At 41.6% G+C, this 21,837-nt stretch overlaps 2 protein-coding genes across 5 annotated transcripts; one reads left to right on the top strand and one right to left on the bottom strand.

Moving 5' to 3' along the window:
- Nucleotides 1-1,345: 1,345 nt before the first annotated feature.
- ypel5 (yippee-like 5) lies at nt 1,346-6,026 on the top strand. Of its 2 annotated transcripts, none has more exons than XM_020638732.3 (3): nt 1,346-1,515; nt 3,682-3,854; nt 3,947-6,026. In XM_020638732.3, the coding sequence occupies exons 2-3, from the start codon at nt 3,714-3,716 to the stop codon at nt 4,169-4,171; spliced, it is 366 nt and encodes a 121-aa protein (XP_020494388.1). In that variant the 5' UTR covers nt 1,346-1,515; nt 3,682-3,713; the 3' UTR covers nt 4,172-6,026. The 2 variants fall into 2 exon arrangements, with proteins under 2 accessions (XP_020494388.1, XP_020494387.1); XM_020638731.3 differs by having other exon boundaries at nt 1,348-1,515; nt 3,688-3,854.
- Nucleotides 6,027-8,471: 2,445 nt separating this feature from the next.
- Nucleotides 8,472-21,565, bottom strand: lclat1 (lysocardiolipin acyltransferase 1). Of its 3 annotated transcripts, none has more exons than XM_020638725.3 (6): nt 21,208-21,565; nt 15,107-15,274; nt 14,454-14,652; nt 13,576-13,722; nt 12,232-12,348; nt 8,472-10,875 (listed from the first exon to the last, which is right to left on the bottom strand). In XM_020638725.3, the coding sequence occupies exons 2-6, from the start codon at nt 15,272-15,274 to the stop codon at nt 10,349-10,351; spliced, it is 1,158 nt and encodes a 385-aa protein (XP_020494381.1). In that variant the 5' UTR covers nt 21,208-21,565; the 3' UTR covers nt 8,472-10,348. The 3 variants fall into 3 exon arrangements, with proteins under 3 accessions (XP_020494381.1, XP_020494382.1, XP_065822606.1); XM_020638726.3 differs by having other exon boundaries at nt 21,469-21,544; XM_065966534.1 differs by lacking the exon at nt 21,208-21,565 and having other exon boundaries at nt 14,454-14,816; nt 15,107-15,243.
- Between the last annotated feature and the right edge of the window lie 272 nt (nt 21,566-21,837).

The following is a 21,837-nucleotide window of genomic DNA, read 5'->3' as shown; positions in this document are numbered from 1 at the left end:
AAAGGTACAACAGAGTAAAGCAACCGGTTATCTTGATGATTTTTTCAGATTGCCATTATGCAGCAGGAAATGTTTATATGTCATGAACATATACCAGCAGCCAAAAATGAATTTGCAATGTCTAGGTTTTCTATTTAATCTGTCATGTATCTGCATTTTACAACCAAAGGACTAAAAGTTTCAAGTGTTTGCACCTGAAAATTCAGCTTGGCACACACTACTCTATATTCAAAGTGGAACTGCAACATCTACCAACAGGCCTACACTGTTTTTACTGTGTTTATCAATCACTACAGTCCATGCATGACCGGTTTAGTCATTCAGTAAATGTTTCTAAAAAAAAGTTTTTCAGTGCCCTTTTGAGCCAAACTGTGCATGTCTGATATGTTCCTGTACAAGAACATCTCTCCAGATAGATAAATAGATAGATCAGGGGTGGGCAAAACATGATAAAATCTCCCATGAAATCATGAAAACCAGAAATATGTCCATAATCATATTTGATCACTGGTATATGTTGAGTTAATTTGAGACATAATTAACTGTAATCATTTAATTTGGCCCTCGGGCAGTGAGAATTAAATGAATGTGGCCAAAGTTGCCCATCCCTGAGATGAGATGAGATGAGATGAGATGAGATTCAACTTTATTGTCATTACACATATACAAGTATAGAGTAACGAAATGAGGTTTGGCATCTCACCAGAAGTGCAAATAAGCAGAAAGTGCAAGAGTCTGTGCTATGTACAGTAATTACAAAATTTACAGATGTAGACAAAAAAAAGTGAATTATTAGGTATATCTGGATGGCTAGATAGATGGATAGATAAGCAACCGAACAAGTGCTGTACGGTTTTGATAACCACTTTATAGGTCATGCATAACTTAATTTAACCTCCAACCTCGCACTAGGTCAAAACACTGGCATCAAAACAGCAAACAATAGCCCAAACACCATCATATTATTTTTGTAATTTATTGTAAGAAACTACTTTTTTTTACCTACTGTATTTTCAAATTAATGGGTGAAATATCCAATTTTAAACCATTTTTTTTCATGTTTTTCAAAGGAATCTCGCGACCCCCCCCCCTAACAGTGTTCCGCGACCCCCCCAGTGGGCTGCGACCCCCACTTTGGGAACCACTGCTCTAAAGAACTGTCAAAAGGTGTTATATAGCAGGCAGTGACATTTACTCAAACTACTTGCTGTTCATTGCAAAGTTTGTTGTATTTTGTATGTCTGTATCTCAAATAAAGTTTTTTTTTTTTCTCGCTCTGCTGACACCTTGTGGAGCACGCGCGAGCCGCCTCATCAGCGCTGGCTGCTACGTCACAACCGGATGTTGACACCAGCTCGGAGCCACACAGCGCAGACAGGAACAGCTGAGAAAGAACAACAAAGCCACGACGACCGACGACGGCACAAACAACAGATGTGCGTCTGTGTACCTTAAATATCGGTGACATCATCGCAGGTGGGGACGTTTTCCGCCACTGAAACACATTTTGTAAAGGTATGACGTCATTATATTAAGTTTAGAGATAGTAATTGTTTTGTTGTTGTTGCAGCAGCTGTTAGCTTCAGGCTAACGTCACGATAGCGTCTTTTGACTTGTTTAGGCAGTGCCAGGCCACCAGAACAAAATGTCCAGAACAACAATGGCATGCACCGGCGAATCAGTTCATATTTATTAGTTTTGTAGGAAGCTTTGAATGATTGGTGATGTATTTATCTTACAAAAATGGCTTTTCCCCCCCAGTAGGCTTCCATTATAAGATCAGCTGCCACCTACAGTCAACAGTCCTCATGACAGGAACACAAAGTACTTCAGGAAAATGTTCACCATGGAGGTAGAGGAGATAAAGACAGCTCCAAATACAGTTTGATAAATACCAGATATGCTAGAGCAGGGGTGGGCCCCCCATCAGCCCTCAATGTGGCCCTCAGGTCAATTTTTGCACATCAGTGAATTGTAAACATGAAGAAAATGTGACAAAATCTGCCATGAAATCATGAAAACCAGAAATACGTCCCTAATAATATTTGATCACTGGCACATGTTGAGTTAAATTTGAGACATAATTGATTTTTTTTTTTTTTGGATAATTGATTCATAATTCATCGTTTTTTGTATCCTACAATTTGGCCCTTTGGCAGGGAGAATTAATTGAATGTGGCCCCTTGCCGTGAGCGAAGTTGCCCATCCCTGTGCTAGAGCCTTCATTTGCTGTGGTGCTTGTACTTGTACTATGGTACTACTTGTCTCAAAACTGGTCAAATATTTCTGCAATAATTCTGAAGACACATGTTTACCGGAAAACATGAGAGACAAAGAAGGTAATTGTTAGGTGGGGGTTGTTTCCAATGTATAAATCTAATGAAGAAATCGTGAAACAGACTGGAGATTATAACACCATTTAATCGGCCGAGGTCAGACAACTTCATCAAACAAGCACGCTTCCAAATCACTTGACTGACAAAGTGCTGACAAAGTAACAGTGTTCACAGTGCTGCTTATATTCTGTCAAAAAGGTGCAACCCACAAATTCCTTTCTATTTGGGTGCATTACCATAAACAATAAAGATGACATGACACTGATTTGTATACGTATCAGATGTAGACTCTCTGTCTAGCAAACAGTTGCTGACAACATATAGTTGGCTCCTATCCAAACATAGATCTGCTACTACTTAGGTGCTTCGCTCATATAAGGTTACAGCTTCAGACACCTAAAGGTAGGAGTGTTAACACGTGGTCAGCAGACTTAAATAATAAATTTCACGAAGTTACCAAGATGAATGAATTTCATGAAAATTCGTACTAACAGTAATACATCATGATGTGTTGAACGTCTGCTGGTTTCTTACTCTAGTCACTTTCTGATCCACCAGTGACCATCTGAGAACACGGCTCAACCACTTAAAAATATGCTTCACACTCTAGTCTGCTGTCTGCCTCTGTGCTTATCTCATTGGCTCAGGGCTGACATTTGATGGAGAACCTAAAAAAAATCTATAATTTGACTCCTTTTTGAAGGATTTTATTGGTAATACTCACAATATTCACAATTAACTAGTTGCCTATAAGAATGCTAATTAGTAGCATACTGGCTGCTTATTAGTCGTCATTGAGCGCTTATAAGAGTTTGCCCTCAATACCCTCCTAATCACTGCTTATTGATAGAAATCTAGGGATTATGATATAATAATTATATCATAATTCATGTTCAACAACTTCCTAACTTGCTATCAATAAGCAGTAGTTAGGAGGGCATTGAGGGCAAACTCTACGGTAATGGCCTAGTGGCTCTACATCATGATCATTTAAAGTGTTCATTTTATTTCTCCCACTGAAAAAAGTCCCTTAGGTTCTAGGCTTGTTTTTAGGCAAATGACCATGATAAACGCTGTAGCCTCCATAAAATCAATCTGCATAGTTGTTATAACACAAAATAGAGAAATAAATTATCCTTAAGGTTAACTGGACAACACCATAACCGTTACCAGTTTCTACTGCATCTGATTTAAAGGTTTTCTACCTCATAACTATCAAGCCAGAAATACAATATGTTTTATTTTGTCTGAGTATTTGATTGATTGATTTCTGTAGCAAAGTAATCATAAGAATTATTAAACACAGATAAGAATATTAGTATAACAGTTTGTCTCTCTTCTTCTGCTTTAGTTGATTCACACCAAGAAGATTTAACAATGGGACGCATCTTCTTGGACCACATTGGTGGAACACGCCTCTTCTCCTGTGCCAACTGTGACACCATCCTGACCAACAGGTCAGAGCTCATCTCAACGCGCTTCACAGGAGCCACGGGCAGAGCTTTCCTCTTCAACAAGGTGCGGAGACATTTGCGATGCCTAGTTGTGAAGATTCAGCTTAAATGCGTTCAGGATTGTATTGTGTTGATACCTGTGTTTTACCCTCACAGGTGGTGAACCTGCAGTATAGCGAGGTGCAGGACAGAGTGATGCTGACCGGGAGACACATGGTGAGGGACGTCAGCTGCAAGAACTGCAACAGCAAGCTAGGTTGGATTTACGAGTTTGCTACCGAGGACAGTCAGCGGTACAAAGAGGGACGCGTCATCCTGGAGAGGGCGCTGGTGAGGGAGAGCGAGGGCTTCGAGGAGCACGTCCCCTCAGACAACTCGTGAGCCGCTAACCAGGGATTGTTTGTTCCTTCCCTCCTTCTCCTCTCTCCCCTTTACCTCTGCGCTGTGCACCTCCACCTGCAGACTTAGAGCTCAGTGAAGTTTTAGCTTCACCTGCCACACCCCTTCCCTCGCTCTGGTCTCTGACCTCTGCTAATTAGAAGATTGGTATGCTGGCTCTTTTCTATTCCCTAAAATACTTCCTGATTTATGTACCACAGGGCACCATCCTTACCAGCTGGGAGCACAGAAGCGTTTCTGCACGGTCACACACAAGTTTTCACGTCTCTGCACAAGGCATGCTCCTCACACTTTTCTCATATAGTTCTTAAAACACATGCATGATATACGACAGGGTGAAGCATCACTTGGTTGTTTGGTTCATTTAGATAACAGGTAGAATAGCTGAGTATGTCCATCATCAAGCGAAGCCTACACATTATTCTAAACGAGCTGTAAATCTGCATATTGCTTTAATGGGGCTTCTGTGTCGTCAACTTTGTGTCAGTGTATTTGTCACTGGTGGACACTGAATGCAGTTAAGACCATGATTATTATTGCTATATCAGTTTCTTTGTAATTAGCCAGTAGTGCAATTATTGTAATTGTGTTTAAAATCTTTGTTCCCATGTAAAAGGATATCATAAGGACTGCACAGATTGATGTCATATTTGAGTATTCATTGTTGTGGTTGATGATAATCTGAGTTTAATTTAGATCTAGCTCACATCTATGTTGATTGACCTGAATAGCTTGAAGTGAACATAAGGTGATATAAGTGTCACATTAATGCAGTATTTAGTGTGGAAGCAGAGTGTACAGTAGACAATCATACAAAGTCATCCTGCAGTTTTATTCAGTTAAAGTGCTCTCTCTCTCTCTGTCTGGTTCTATTGTTTCCATGCCTGTGTGCTGTGCAACACTGTGGTGTCTTATGATCAGGAGTATTTACCTTTCTGTCATGTGTCTCCACTCCAGTGTGACGGAGGAGAAATGTGTGAGATGTTCTCTGCTGTCATTAAAGACAGGATGACGACAGTGCAAGGCGAAAAGCTAACAGAAAGTTAGCCGCAGACATCCATTTACCATTTTTTTTTCCTGTGATCGATTACTATGTTGTTTAAAAAAAACGAGCATTGAAAATGTGTTTGAATCAAGCCTTAGACTGCTGGAACTGTATTTCTTTGAACAGGGTTCACTTCAGTAAACATCTCCTTGTGTTAAACTAATTTTAGGATAGTCACACATCTTTTTATAATCCTCGTTTTAGGGCACGTTTGGTCATGAGATGACTTCTTTCTTATAAACTCAAAGCAAAAGACGCTTCAATGGACTCTGTCATCTCTTACTATGCCAGAGTCAATTTTATAAAAAATGTGTACGTAACCATGTGAAGATTTAAACCAAAATGTCAAATTGAACAAACAAATCTCAATCTGTGTGACATTTGATTCTTGGACTGGGTTGTAGCGTCATGGCCCTGGTGAGACTTTGTGCCATTTCAGACTGTGCATGCCTGCAGGCGTAGCCACACTGGTTCAGCCTGCACTGCTGACACTGTTTGTGTTTCTTGCCTGACTTTGTAAAGGTCCCCAAGTCAGTGGTGTGTCCATCTCGACTCAACTCGACTGTCCAGTCAATGGCAGATTTGAATTATCATTTTGTTTTCTTTTACCATTTTATTGGCGGGCCATAGCTTCTTCTTGCTTTACTGGTTATTATTATTTTTATTTTATTAATGGATACATTTATCTTACTGAATATTTTATGTATGAGAGGATGGAAAAAGTTAACTTCTTGTATGCTATAGCAAGGTTTTCTTTGATGTGATTTCTAAATAAACATTTCGTCTCGCTGGGTTAAATGTCTTTGTCTTCTTTTGTATTTTTTGTTTTTTTGGGTTGGTGGGGGGGAGTATCAAATCTATGACTGTATTTGATATGAAATGCACCAAATAGCAACACGTTGGGGCATTGAACCTGCGACCATGGGGTGCCTTTTCTGCCAACTGAGCTAAACCAAAGCTCCGTTTTCAACATTATTATCTTGTTTGGAGCTTGTTATTTATTTTCTTTCAGCAAATGCAAATCAAATTTAGGGAATCGATATTGTCCCATTTCTTTTCGATGGTTGTATTTTAAATAATTGTAAATAAGCTCATCTTGATTTAATTAAAATGTAAATATTGTTATTTTAACTTCAATAGAGGGACCTAAATAAAGTGAGTGGAGGTGACTCATGAATAAGACAAAACGCTCAGACCTCTAGGTGGCAGCAGGACACAGAGAGAGAGAGACGGGCTGATCTCTGAGGATGTTTCCCCCTCGGTTGCTTGATGCTTAGTCCCTTGCCTTCTTCCTCTGACGTTCGCCTGGCGGTCTCTACAGAGCTTCACTGCAGTCTGAAAATACATATCAATGATTTTACTCTCTGGAGCATGAAATTGTATGAAGTGTACTGCATTGTAAGCAGGTAGATAAAATGCTCAACACAGAGCCCTGTTCAATGAGTAAAGACTAGAGGTGAAACAAAATAGAACATCTGTGACAAAAATGCTGCATGTACTGTACATTTTAAATTCAGTTTTAATCCTATTTGTTCAGTTTCCACTGCGGTTTGACTGCATTAGGTTCATAAATAGGCAGTGACGACTCCCTCCTAATCCTCCCACTAATATTGCAGCGCTGCCGTAAAGTTATTTTTAGCCCTGATCCTGTTGGAAGGTTTCTTTGTCAGTGTGTCTGTGTCACAGCGGTGGAATCAACAACGAGGGGTCTGCTTCCCTGCAGTCACTCCTGGAGACATCCCTGCACCATGCACGCACAGACAAATATTAATTAGGTTCATGGACACACGCAGAGTCGTGGTCACAACTATGTTCGCCCCACTGTGGCTACTTGCTCTTGTTTTGAAGGATGTGGTGCTTAAACAGAAAGATTCATGTTTTTGTGACAGAATCTAGAGACATGACTAGAGGGGAAAAGGAGGAGGCTCAGTCTCCCCAGAGCTCACTGTCCTGCTTTATAATTCATTGTACTCTTTGACTTTGTCCCTGCTTAACCTCAGGATTATCTGCTCTCTGATACTGAAAAGGCCAATGGGCCAGATAAGGATAATTACACTGGTGTCTTGATCCTATTAGTGGATGTGCAACTGGATAGATGTGGCACAAAGCTAGATATGACACAGTCTGGACGTGTGTGTCCACAGCGGGAAGTATTTTTCCACAGCCCTTCAACAACGCTCTTCTGCAGGATTTTCGGGGCATTTTAATTATTAAAAGACTGTTGTTCAAGTTCTCATGACTGTTGGCCAGAAACTTTTTTTCTGCTACCACGACCTGCTGCAGTCTTTGAGGTGCGAATGTAAGATTAGGGAGAAATGAATTTAGACGCACTGCTGAAGCGATGCGCTCATGTGTCCCAATGCATCATCTTGTCTTTCTTCCGCCCACTGTCAAAGCTATCAGAGCAAATTTGGAGATATATTTAGATGCAGAGGATGATTTGGGAATGAGAGAGGAGACTAAAAAAAAAAAGAACCAGGAGTATAATTGCAACCCTTAATTGGCCCGTGATTCATCGCCCCTGGACAAGCTATTTTTGCTTATCCTCTCCTTTTGTCTGTCTTTTGATTCCATGGGGTGTCAACATCACGCCCACCTCTCCGTCTCTGTGCGCGCCCTCAGGAGAGCTGAGATATAGAATATAGAAATAAACTCCTCTCTCTCTTTCCAACACACACACACACACACACACACACACACACACACACACACACACACACAAGGAGTGACATCATTCTGTCAGCAGGAGAAAATAGCATGCTTTCCATTGACATCACTCTACATCCCGTTGCTAGGAGACAGGGGAGTCAACATTAGTTACTATGGAGACTGCACTTCACCTTCAAAGCTCCTGACCTTTTTGGTTGTGCACGGTAGACGAGAATGTGTGTGTGTGTGTGTGCTCGTGTGTGTGTGTGTGTGTGTAAGAGACAAACGGGGGCTCTAGTGTTGTGTAACATGAGCATCCAAGGTCTTGTTGACTCAGTCGCTGCAGAGTAGTGAATATTACAGCACATTCTAGAAAAATAAAAGACCTCAGAGACATTTGCTCTCCGGTGGTAAAGTGAGACAACAATGGAGGTGAAGTGTTATTATGCATGAATAAGTGAGAGAAAACCGACTGCCACTGTTCCATGAGCAGTTCAAACATGAGAGCTCTTACATCATTTATCAACAGATCAGGTGTGTTTACGAGTTGTTTCCAGAGGGGTTGAAAGCAAAGACTGGAAACATTAATGAGTTGATATAGTATATTTATTTATATTTATATATATATACAGCTATATATATATATATATATATATACACACATTTCTTCTTTCAAGAAACCAACTCCTAACAGTGTCTGCTGTGTTTACCTGAGGACAGAAACTTTAAAGAGGTCCAGCATCAAAGAGTGATTGTACTATGAGCAACAGAAAACAGCACGAGTGAGAGGGTATCACGTTGGGAATATAGCTGGTTTATGCTAGAGGAAAACCATGTTTGGTAAACTACTACCACATGCTGATGATAAAGTTATTAACACAGCAAGATCACAGTGACTGGAAACAGCCCCTTCAGACCTTAAACTACAAGGAGCTTTAGATTCATATAAAGAAAAAAAAAAAAAAAAGTGAGGTTGAAATTGAAGGACATTTTCAAGTGGTTGGCTAGAATACATTTTGCACAGTGTTACAGAAACTGCTACAGACTGTCCCAGACACAAATGTTTCATAACTCCCTTAATTAACATCATTGGATGGAAGGAGAGTCGGTGGCTAAAAGTGTGGCTGAAGAGCCGCTCCAATCTTGTTTCAATTTCGGTCCTTTTTTGGCACAATTGGAGCAGCTTTCTCAGCTGTCATTTGCTAATTGAGTTTAACAGGCGCATCAATGCCAGTCCTCTACAGAGGGACACGGGCAGAGGTGGGCATTACAGGGCTTTTTTGGATTAGGTTGAGTTCAGGGCCAGTTTTCCACTCCAAGTCTGGTCCTCTTTGCCACCCTACACATGGAGGGGTAATGTTGTCCCAACAGGACATTCTTTCCCCCCCTTCCCAGCACCAACCACACATCCCTGCCGTCCCTTCAGTCCCTGAAAGGGCACAAAACTCATCTACTTCTACACTTATCCACATGTTACATCTCAGTCAGATCTGTGATCTTGACGAGTTGATGACTACAGAGTGTTACATGAGTGTGGCTGCAGTCCTTGCTGGTGGAGGTCGAGGCTTCTCTCACCTGACAAAGACAAACTACATTCTGTTTGGTAAATCATTTGTACTTTTCCCACCTTTGGCTTTTATGTGCACAAGCTACTTGAAGAAACAAGCAGAAAAAACACAATGAGTTTCATGAGTTATACAGTTAAAAAAAAAACATGACAGGCTTTCTCTGACTGACTAAACGGGAAATGTCCATTCCCCCAACTTGTATAAAAGGGTAAAGATACCCCATAAAGGTAAACAATGATACACATACTGTATATACCTGTATAGTCCTTCTCTAGAATATCACTCCTTTGCTTTCCTTGCTAGACATGAGACCACTTATACTAACTAGTCTCATAAGACCGGTACAGTGCTGATTTGAATATCAATGAATGTCAAGTCATCGTAAGTACGGGTGCTCTGTGCTATGGCTCTGCTCCAGAATATATGACACTGATATAAAACAAAGGGCAACACAAACAATAAAACCAGTTTCTAAGACGTGGCAATAGTTAAACTAATAATAACAGAATTTTCTCACACATTTCGACACTGAGGTTCTGAACCAACAATTATAATCAACAACATTAACTAATAAAAATGCACAAACAGTGAGCTCATTAACAGCAATATGTACAAGGAGGGACAATCACAGGGACGTGACACATCTTGTGGGATGCGTTTGTCAAATCCAGCACAGCTAAATGTACATTACATTCCTCTGACTTCTTCTTAAACTGAAAGGTAAGCTTTTTTCCTCTAAAGCCATGCAGACTGTCAGGAGGTGAACTCATTACTCCCTTTCTAAGGCATGGAGCGTCGGGTCCCTCAGAGGGATCCTTAAGCTCTCAAGATGACTGAGTTCTCAGTGTCCTTGCTGAGCGTGGATGAAAACATGACATTTATTCCATCCTTTCATCCTCACTGCATCTTCTCTTCCAGCACCTTACTCTTCTCCCCCACATCAGCAGCCACGGACTTCCAGTATCGATGGCAGGACAGCTCCAGCAGCTCCACCCCTCCGACCAGCTTCTGTTGGGCCATATACACTCCGACCATGACAATGAAGAAGAGCCTGAACTGAGCCCACAGCCACAGGCCGGTGAAGCAGAAAGCGATGAAGCTGGTCCAGTACAGCAGCGAAGCGGTTTTGATCAGAGCCACGCGAAGCTCCGTCTTACAAGGCGGGACACGTGCAACACCCTCCCTGTCGAAGGCCCGGGGCTGGCCTGAGTAGAAGTCCCGCAGACGGCTCTCCTTCTCGACCCAGCGATCGCGACACCAAGACTCCAGGTCGGAGGAGGCGGCGGGCAGCGAGTCCACGGGGTAGCGGCGGACGTGGAAGTGGATCTCACGGGGGAAAAGGCCCAGGATGAGGTGGCGCTCGGTCTGAGGGATGTTCTTGGGGTATGCCACTGTGATGTCATGGACAGCATCCAGGTTGTCTCCTAAGAAAAAAAAAAGGACAAAATTTTGAACCTTCAAAAATGAAGCTTAGCATACTTTATACATTTTTTGTCTCAATCCTATATCACAGTTGCTGCCACAGCCTCTTTATCTCCTTAATCAAATATCTCTCAAACAATTCCAGATGATTTAGGACTCAGCTGCCTGGATTTGAACCAAAATGATCATAACACTCGACTGCTTTGGCTTCTTCATGCTGGCTCTGTGTGTATTTTAGGATTTTGTTGATTAATTTGGAGGCTCTTGTTGGCCTTACTCCCTGCTAAATCTCTGACCTCTATACCCCGTAGAGGGGGTATTTCAGGTGTTTTTCTTTTACATCAAAATGTCCTATCTGTCACCAGCACCTTACTGACATCCTACTTTCTTTTTTTAACGTGATGATTTGATGACTTATCTGTTCTTTTTGGCTCTCTTTGTGACGCACTTTTAACTTAGTTTATAATTAAATCCAAAATAACATTCAACTAAACTCTTCACTTCATGTAAACCAGTAGTTTCAGTTTTCACATCATAATACTGCAAGGAAACTGAAACTGTTTTCTTTGTTCAACATCTACACATCAGTGGAGTTGTGTTTAAAATACCGGCTCTTGCTCCATCACTTATGTACCACTAATTATCCAGGAGCTCTATACCTTTAAAAGTACCACGAGCCCAAATCAACATGACAGTTCTACAGTGTCCTTACAACAGATAGATAACACTGAATTAAATAACAAGTGGACAGGATGACACCTTCCAGCGCCTGCTTCTGTATAACTCAGCTCCACCACGGTAAAAATAGAGCTGAGAGGGGCACTTTGGACTTGGACAAAGAACAACATGCATAGCATGTCAGTCAGCGGTGCAGCGACAGGGAGAGGAGAATTTGCAAAGTGTGATGACATCACACTGATTCACAACACCTGCTTGGAGAGTTAGTGCCATGCTCAGCATCCAGGGCGGGTGAGGGACGAGACAACAGGCCCAGAGGTGGTATTTAAGAACTCTGGAGGACTGCCAGAATTAGCTCATAGGGAAACATGAGAATCTCGGGGGTGTTGTAATGACTGGCGGTAGGATGAGGCAAAGGTCTGACACTTTGAGGAATAACAGGTATGATGGTTTGTTCCACAAACAGCGTCAGTGGATTAACTACAATCCCCATGACAGTGTGTTGTTTTCTCCCTTGGTTTGGGTGAAAGAATATTTCCATCACTGTGGTGACTTACAGCACACTCAGCCGTTTGACTACCAACTAACACTAACACCTTTGGTACAAGTGAATCATGGGTGGTTGTCTCGATCAGTGTTATCGTGAACCTCAGAGACAGCCGACGTGGATAGCAGCTGACCTTTTCGTAGTCTGTCCACGATGAAGGTGAATCCGGTGGTGCGAGGATGCAGCACGTACTCGAATTTCGGCAGGTTGTTCTTAGCCGCGAACGCATCACTCTTTGTTCTTGTATTGTCTGCAAGAGAAAATTCATTTCAATGTTAAATTCAAAACTCTCGTGTAACATCTGAAATTGTGGAATGTACCTTTAAGATAAACTGGGTTGCTAAGTTACTTGTTTTATCCTTGTGCTATGAACGGATGCCTGCTGTAACTGAGCTCCTACTTTTCCTTTTGCCTCTCAACTCAACACTAACATGAGGGCTCGTGTGGACATGTGTGATAAAACAACGCCGCTCTGTAAGGTTGATGTGCAGTTTGTAACAGACGACGAGCATTGTGGGAACTCCAGACACGTGTAATTGCGCACTTTTGGCTAACTTTATATCGCCGTCTTCAACACTCTTCAAAACACCACTAACCAAAAGGCACTTGGTGTGCTATACTAATTAGTGCAGATACGGTTCAATATTTAAAAAACAATGTTTGTCTCGGGATACGACCAGATTCATGACTCCTCATTAGTGCAGGAATATGAAAACTCTATCATGACTCATCATATAATGCAACAAGAAGCTGCTTCAGGCCCACTGGTAGGACAAAGGGAATATTTGCAGACCTGTGTTGGTCAGGCCTCTGCTCTTCTTGTGAGACAGTGCTTTCCATTCAGTCCTTTGCAAGTTTCAATCAGGGTCATGAGAGGAACTTAAGTGCACCCAGGACACGAGCCTGTAGATTGGGGTCTGTGTGTTTGTCTCAAGATTAAGCATTAGGCGTGTAAAGACAGAACATACTGTTCGTTTCTTAGGTCAAATTAATCCTAGAGGTCTAAGTGGCTTAAACACAGACGTGTGTGTGTGCACTTGCAGATAAAAACACATGCACAGGCGTGAACAGAACCCATGTTTAAAGCCTTAAATCTGCTGACCAATTATGATGCAACTCTCGTACCCACCCTCATGACATCATGGTTAGTAAAGAGAAGTTAAGCCTCCCCTTATTAAGTTACTTTGGACTTTGACTGGCTTAATTAAGATCGGCAATGGCTTTAGACACTGGTGTCGCTGTTGTTGTAGCTGGGAGATCAGAGCATTCCTACAGAAATGACAGAGGGGTGTAATTCAGGGGATATGACCACATCGTGTCATTTGGAAATTGTGTTTGCGTAACAGCGTCAGTGCAAAGGTGTATGACAGGTGGAGGGTCACGGTGGTCTGGTGGGTAGCTTACTCTGGGAAAAACAACTGAAATGTAGGCAAATTGTCCCCTGAATAGACAGATTGTTGCACTGTTTATGTCTCACCTGTGAGGTCTGTGCCCTCTGGGAACAGGAGCAGCTGCAGGGGCTCTCTGATGTCACAGAAGTAGTCCAGCATGTTCTCCATGTGCTTCTTGTCCTGCTCCCAGCGACGCTGAATGAAGATGAAGGCGGCCACCTGCATCGCCCAGCCTGGAAAATAGAAAATGTTTCCCTTATGAAATTGATTACTTTACAAAAGATTCTCTCAGATTTTCAAAGCAGGCAGGGGATAAGTTTTCCAGGAAAAGCATCTGTCATTGGTCCTCATGTTTACCAATACTCTGAAACGTACAGCCTGAGGCGGGTCAAACCTGGGTCTTCTTGTAAGAATTTTTTTTTTCTTCTTTTAAACTTCATTCAGTTTAGAGTTTATTAAAAACATCATTCAGAAAAAATGGATTGTTATAAAACAGACCTGTAATCAATCCCACCATCCCACAGGTCATCATGTTTGGGTGTGTTTTAGAGTTAAACTGAATTCATAAGTTTGCACTATGAGCTGCAATTCATGGTTGTTTATTTTCATGCCATCATACTGTGTCTTTAAGTCTGGATACCAACTTTGTGTCAATAACAGAACCAGAAAAAAATATTACAAAATATGATTAAACCCACAAAGTGAGGATTTATTGCATGATTTTTGTAATACACTGCATTTGATTTGGTTTCTTAGCAATTTTGCATTTTTCCAACTTTTTAGACGTGCTCTAATCTTGGGTTATATTGCTCCTTTTATATATTCACTTTTGCCTGACTGCATTGTTATTACCTCCTACTGTGGAATGAAGCAGCTTTGCAATAATTGTATGTGTCTGCAGAGCAGAGATTACAAGTCTGTGTGTGTGTCTGTGCTGAGAAAATTGCACCCACTGTTTACCCACCAAAACCAGGCACAGCCTTCAGGATGGCCTTGAGGCAGATCTTCTCCAGACGCAGGTAGCTGTACCTGAGCAGACAGCACCACAGAAACATCCAGTCCAGACGGGTACGATGGTTCATGATGATCACGCTTCGCTCCCCGGGAATGAAGCCATCGCCTGTTATCACCACCTTCACCCCAAACACCAGCTCCAGCAAGGACTGCGAGGAGGACGGGTTGCCAGGGTGGAGGGAGGATGAAGAAGAAATAGAAGGAAGGGGAGGATGGGAGGGGGTAAAAGAAGGGAGTAAAACAGAGAGGTGGATGACATGGAAGGGAGAAAAGATGGATCATATGTAAAGAATGTAGAGGGAGAGAGGAGGGACTGGGAAGGAGAAAGGTGGTGGAATAAATGTGAAAGAGGTGAGAGACGGAGAGGAACATAAATTAATAATGCCATCAATTCATCTGATCACTGTCAACAAGATTTGCATAATTGCTCTCCAGGGCGATGTGATCAAATGATACTTGACAAAAATAAAATCGTATTAATCAGAGGGGGCATAAATAAGGCTGAGATGACGCAGGTTGCCGTGACGGTGTAAACACAGGTACCTTAAGACCATCTGGCAGACACACAAGTAGGCTAAGTAAAGGCTAAGGTGATGTACACACCACAGGCAGGGTGAGCCAGGTAGCCACGATGCGGTCGGTGATCCAGCGGTACCAAGCAGGAGACAGCAGCATGAGGGGCAGAACTGGACCCAGCATGAAGACACTTCCAAAGAAGCTGCCCAAGAACAGGGTCACCACAAAGTACAGGCCCCGCACCGACACAGCCATCTGCGGAAACAGAAGGCCAGATTAGAGCTCCATTACTCAAATGGGATTGAGCAGTGGAAAGGGTTGATCTGAAGTATTAAGAAAAAAGGATGAAACATGATGACGTGGGAATTTATTCCTGTTTTGGAATTCCACTCTGGAAAAGAGCTTAAGAGGAGTAACTCTGTAACATGAAACAAACGGGATTATCCGCCGCCTCATCAATAGCAAACACTGCTGTTCTCTTGTTCCTCTGACATATTTTCCCACAAACAGTGGAAAATCCAGGGTTGACATTCCTACTGGGGAATGTAAATAGGGGAACCTTTCAGACTGTGGGTGACAAATTGTGGGTCGGTGGGTGGTCACTAAATCAGGAGTAGCTGTGGCTTCCAAATTATTCACTGACGGTGCAGACTGAGCGGGGACAAAAACATTTTCTGATGTTCTTTCTCATAAAGGAAAATTGATGCAACATAACCCAAATTAGCCACTGAATAACCATTAGGTGAATCATTCAGGTTACCAATAACATTATGTGACATTATGAAATACCATGATACAATATTGATAGCAGATTTTCAATACAATAGTTTAAACGAAGACATGAATAATTATATTACAAGCTTAGTTTAATAATTCTCTTTCTGATGCATTACAAGCACACAGACATCATTAACAGCTGCGTATGCGTTACTAGATATTTTGAAATGCAGCTGATGTGGTAACCTGTTTAAAATAAAATGTCATACATAGTAAGTTCAGACAGACACCAATGCTCAGGATGAACATAATGGAAGAGGATTTAAGTAGACTGAACATGGTTATGGCATGTTTGTTACAGTAGCTGAGACATAGCAGAAATACCACATGTTCATTAGATCCCTGCAGGAAGAGGACTGAGCCTGTAATCCTTCTGAAATTCAAACCCAAGTAGCGGGACCTTCAATTGTCAATGACACATCTGACAGTTTAAAGGGGCTCATCTGGAGATGCCAAAGGGGATCCCTTGTCATTCAATGACATCAGTGGTGACCACTTTGGCCTATGGTAATTGTATACTTGTGAGGCATGTACCACTTGAATATCTCTACATGTTGTACTCACACTGATTAGACTTCATCTCAGAACTATGTGTTTGAAGAGATTCTCCCTCTCCCTTTAGTCCGTTTTGTTATAGATATTTTACTTCCTAGATAGGCTTGATCAAACATGTGAATAATTTTAAATTATGAAAATTATCTATAAATTTAATTAAAAGTCTTTAGTAGTCTGACAACTTTTAAACACTAGTTGTGTCGTTCAGGACCTTTTAAAGGTCACATATTGTGCAAAGTACTGCTTTAACATGTTTTTCTAACACTAATATGTGTGCCTTGTCCGTCTAAAACCCCCTCCAATTATGAGAAAAGTCCATTCTCTCTGTTTTTTCCTGTTCCACTTTTCAGAGAACTTGTGTTCAAACAGGCTGTTTGGAGATTTTCCCTTCATGACATCACAAAGGGCAGTAACCTGTCCCCCAGGTGGGTGACACTGCCACAGCTAGGTGTTTGTTCTGCCTTCTCACCGTAAACAATAGGGCATGGAGTGAGAAAGCCCGAGCCACCCAAGCCCTTCCAGAGAGGGGGAGTGGTTAGACACAGCTCATTTGTATTTAAAGCTACAGACACAGAAACAGCCTGTTCTGAGCAGGGCTGAAATAGAGGGGTTTACTGGCATGATCAAATATAGGATCGGAGTTGGATTTTTGGGGAGAAACTTCACAGACTGTTTTGGGGAGCTCTGAGACTAACATGCCCAAACGTTACTATTTATTCCCACACAGTCAAACAAAAACCTGAGTGGAAGAAAAAACACTAAAAACATTCAAGTCAAATTTCCCTTGAGCAAGTCACTTAAATAGCAAACGTTTTGATATACTGCATGTGTACATGCTGAAGCACTTGTGATGAACAACTATGTAAATAAACATGATCTGACTTTCTGAAGAACATTGAAGTGTTTAGTTATAAGTCGTGTCTTTATAAGGCATGTTCAGAAAAACTAAAAAAAAAAAAGCAGTCTTTCCAAACAACCTTCACCAAAAATAAAATTAGCTTATATCAAGCTTCACACTCGAGAAAGTAAATGACTTCCAAGTCTGCTGAGACAAAGGTTAAAGGGGAGATACAGTGAGTCTTAATTTAATAAGGCCCTGGCCTTGATGACGCAGAGAGACGGAGCTGATGCTACAGGGACCCTTCTCATCCAGCAGGTGTTTTTTCATCTCGTATTTGAACTGCGGTTCACACCTTTCCACCTCAATTACTGTTATGATTGCACAAGCCCGAAGCTCACACCAATCTCCCAACACTCCCGTCATCTCTCCCTCATCGACAGCCTCTGCGGCACGATGACGCAGCACGTCTCACAGCAGCCACCAAAGCGGCTGAAGGTGCATTTAAAAGATGCAAACGTGTTTGCGTGCATGATTATCCCAGCAATAAGGGTTTAAGGGTTGCTGCTTTTAACAACGGAAAATGTGAAGCACGAGAGACGTGAGACAACAGCCTTGCTCAGCACAACTGCTACAATTATGCCACGTCCCCACAAACACAGAATACACACCCTTGGGTGGCTGCACCAACAATCTGAGTAGTCTGCTCATGCAAACATTGGAAAGGTATGACACATCTGTAGCCAGAGATGTGAGAAGTGAATGGAACGGTATTAAAGTGTTAAAAAAACATGTTTTTGTTCTGCTTTGCATGGACAACTGGGATACAAAACTGTAAATATGTGGCTTACAGTGAAACAGTTTGTTTCCATTCTTCAAAGCAAGCACTTTTGTGAGTTTGTTTTAGTTGTAGTCCCTTCTATTTCGGTTTGTTAAACATTTATGTAATCACCATAGAAATGAACCTGAGAGCACTTCCCCAAACACAACCGTCGTGCATTACACAGCCTCTTATTCCACTTCTAAAGTTTCTGGCAGACATTTAGCATTCCTTACTTTAAGCCAAGACCAGACATCCCAGCAGAGCAAAGCAGAGTTAAGAGGTCAAGTATGTCTAGGCTGAGCAAGGAGCTTCAGTGGTGTGTGTGTGCGTGTGTGCGTGTGTGTGTGCGAGTGAGAGATGGACAAAGAGGGAAAGGAAGAAAAGTAGATAATGCTGCAAAATGATTACAAATAGACTTTTAAGTGCAGAGCTGTTTCACAAACTGAGGGACATCTCTAGAGAACCGTCATCCTCCTGAACTGTGCCGTACAAATCTCCAACTCGCTGTGAAAACAAAAACAGTCCTTTTGCAAGACTTTTCAAACGTCTGAGATTGGAGGGGTTTAAGCCACCTCCCAAACTCTTAAATTTGCAAATACAAAAAAATGCCAGAACAAGATGGCTCTTCTTCATTATACAATTAAGGAAAATATAATATTGGGAGCAAATAAAACACTACAACTTTGCATGTTTGGGATCCCTTTCAACTGAACTACTGGAGGTCATTTAGAGCTGGAAAAGCTTCACAACCTCATGGGATAATTTGATATTTTTGTAGAGGACTTAAGCCTATTTCGTTTATGATGATAAAAAGATTTTCTGAAGTATCTTGCCATGGCTGCATCTTCTAGTGTTTAACAAAAGCCCAGCAGGCAGGTATCGGGGGTTGATTTGTTGTGCATTCTTTGAAATGGAAAGCTAGATATGATGCACAAAGACTCGCAACACCATGGCTCCCAAAGATATACTTATTTATTTGCTATTCAAATTTAAAAAACAAGCCTGACCGGGCTCTACATCAGAGGTCGGGCTCAGAATTTTGTTTTGTAATGCATATAGCAAATATATAAATATGCATATCTTTGACGCCATAGTGACGCATATCTTCGTGCTTCATTTCCAGTGTTTTTTCAGCATCTGAATAAGATTAGGTGTGTGTTTGCTAACTCCAACCACCAAAGACTTCACATTGCATATGGAAGAAATTGTATTAATTTTTACTTTTGATCTCATTGTGCTTCAGCTGAACATAAAGTTAATCTTTAAGTCGTGACTTTGAAGTAAGGTGCATGTCTGCTTCATACACATTTTTCAGATAAACAATAACTGCCACACCTCGTTTATGCAATGTAATTATAAGACCAATAAACAGCTGATATCTAAGTGGTACACTTACAACATATGTTCAATCATCACAAGGTGGAGCAACGCAGGAAATGTAACCACAAACAAATCGGTTGTGTAATGTTTAATGTTGACTTTGCCTTGCTCTGTTTTTAAATCCTTATTTTAGTTGGCATGGTGCTCCGTGCGTAAATAATGCATCCATGTCCTGTATGCAAAGAAATGAAAACCCAGCAGGTAACGTTAAAACAACAGTGAGATGAAGGAGTGTCAAAATGACCCAGTTAAGTTACTGGAAAGGTAATGACATTATAAACTCCTCAAAAAAAAGTTTGGAAACATTATTTGGGTCACTTATTTCGCCCCTTTAATAATACTAATTGCTGTTGTATGTTATATCATTGGAAAGCCTGATTAGTCACCTTTACGACGAGGTGTAACTTGTAAGGATCGTGCATTCGTGGGGGAATGTGCAACACAGCTAAATTTGTGGGTAGAGCCCTAAAAAAAAAAAAAGCAGCCAAAATCCCCTGCAATATTCTTCTGTTGGTTTTCACTCCTGTTTTGAGCTTCAGGTGTGTGCCAGTTTCAGGTGTATGACTGACACCTGACTGGTGTCTTGTGGGATGAGTTTGGGCGTGCTGTTCATGCCAGAGTGACGCTGGTTGACCTTCAACAACTCCTGGTTGAGGAGTGGGACGCCATCCCACAGCAGACTGGTGACCAGACCAGCATGAGGAGGAGGGGCCAAGCTGTTGTGGCCTCGTATGGATCTTCCACTACTGACGTCCCTGACAGTGTGAAATGCATAAAGCAGTGGTGGGCAACTGGCGGCCCAGGGGGAGCCACATGCGGCCTCCATCAACTCTCGGGTCAACTTTTACATATCAATTAATTTTAGACTTAGACTTAGACTTTCTTTATTGTCATTCAAACTTGTACTTTACAGTGCAGATAAGAACGAAATTTCGTTGCGTTTGGCTCGTTGTAGTGCAGGATAAGAACAGCAGCATGTATTTACATATAAAAATAAAAATAAGGTGCAGGGAATTGGGAACATGAAGAAAACATGACAAAATATGCCATGAAATCATGAAAACCAGAAATATGTCCATAATAATAATAGATCACTGGTTTAAGTTGAGTTAAATTTGAGACATAATTGACTGTTATCGTTTTTTGTATCCTACAATTTGGCCCCCTGGCAGTGAGAATTAAATGGATGTGACCCCTTGCTGTGACCAAAGTTGCCCATCCCTGGTATAAAGTGTAAAAAGCTTATTACTGTGGGAGAGTGCAATCATCAATTCCACCAAGAAACTCAAAACAGGAGTGAATCCCACCAGGAGAACATTGCAGGGGATTTTGTGCTACTCACACATTTAGCTGTGTTGCTCAATCCACGAACGCACCATCCTTACAAATTACACCTCGTTGTAAAGGTGACTAATCAGGCTTTCCAACAATATAACATACAACACCAATTAGTATTATTACAGGGGCGAAATAAGTGACCCAAATAATGTTTCCAAACTTTTTTTTTTTGAGGAGGCAGACTGTAAGTGCATGAGCAGACATCACAGAGACACATATTACAACTTATTACAAGATAAGAAAACTATCATGTGTTAACCTAACCTTAACATTGCGTTGTTCAGACACTAAAGGTACAACGACCAAAACAAGAAAAGCTACATCCGGGTAATTCACGTTTAATCCAGGTAAACAACATGCATGCTAACGTGAACCTAGCGAGCCTAATCTTGACATTACACAGCATCTTTACACGACTTATTTTAAAGCCACTGCCATGAGTGCAACAACAAACTTTCAGTATCAATACATACCCACCTTTCAGTTTTGTTTGTTTTCCTCTCCAGAATAAAAGCTTGTTTTTTAGGCGAGCTAGTTGTGTTAGCTCCACTGAGTCCACACACTGGGTTGCGACATGCTAGCAGGTTGCTAACGGTTAGCTTACGTGACAGCAAAGATTACGCGCGGAAATTCTCCACTAAAGCCCGCAAAGATAACGCGGGAAAAAAAAAGAAGAAAAGAATTGCTCCGGAAACTGATTTGTTTTTTTCTCGCTTAGATATTAGGCGAGTCTCTCACCTGATTGCCCCTTTTTTCCCTCTACAAAACTAACAGTGCAGTACGAGAGTAGCCACCGCCTCACCGTTTTGCTAACACGACCTCTCAACTTGTCACCCCTCACCTGTCGTTACACCCTGACGTCAACAGGGGGCGCTGTTCGTGCAACGCTACACACACAATGCAGGATGGTGATTTCAAACCGCAGACTCAAACTAAAAAGCAAAAGCTTTGGTGAGCCCTCATACTGAGTGCTATGTGGATGTTACATGTAGTTTGTGCCTTTAGTTGATGTTTTTATTGTGTTTCAAGCAGTTAAATTAGCAGCACTCATAAGAGTATTGTAGGCTGTGTTAGGGACATTAACAAAATGGGAAAAAAAATAATCAA

Source organism: Labrus bergylta, chromosome 18 (genome assembly GCF_963930695.1).
Source record: "Labrus bergylta chromosome 18, fLabBer1.1, whole genome shotgun sequence".
Taxonomy (NCBI): Eukaryota; Metazoa; Chordata; class Actinopteri; order Labriformes; family Labridae; genus Labrus; species Labrus bergylta.
This window is presented reverse-complemented; position numbering and strand designations above follow the sequence as displayed.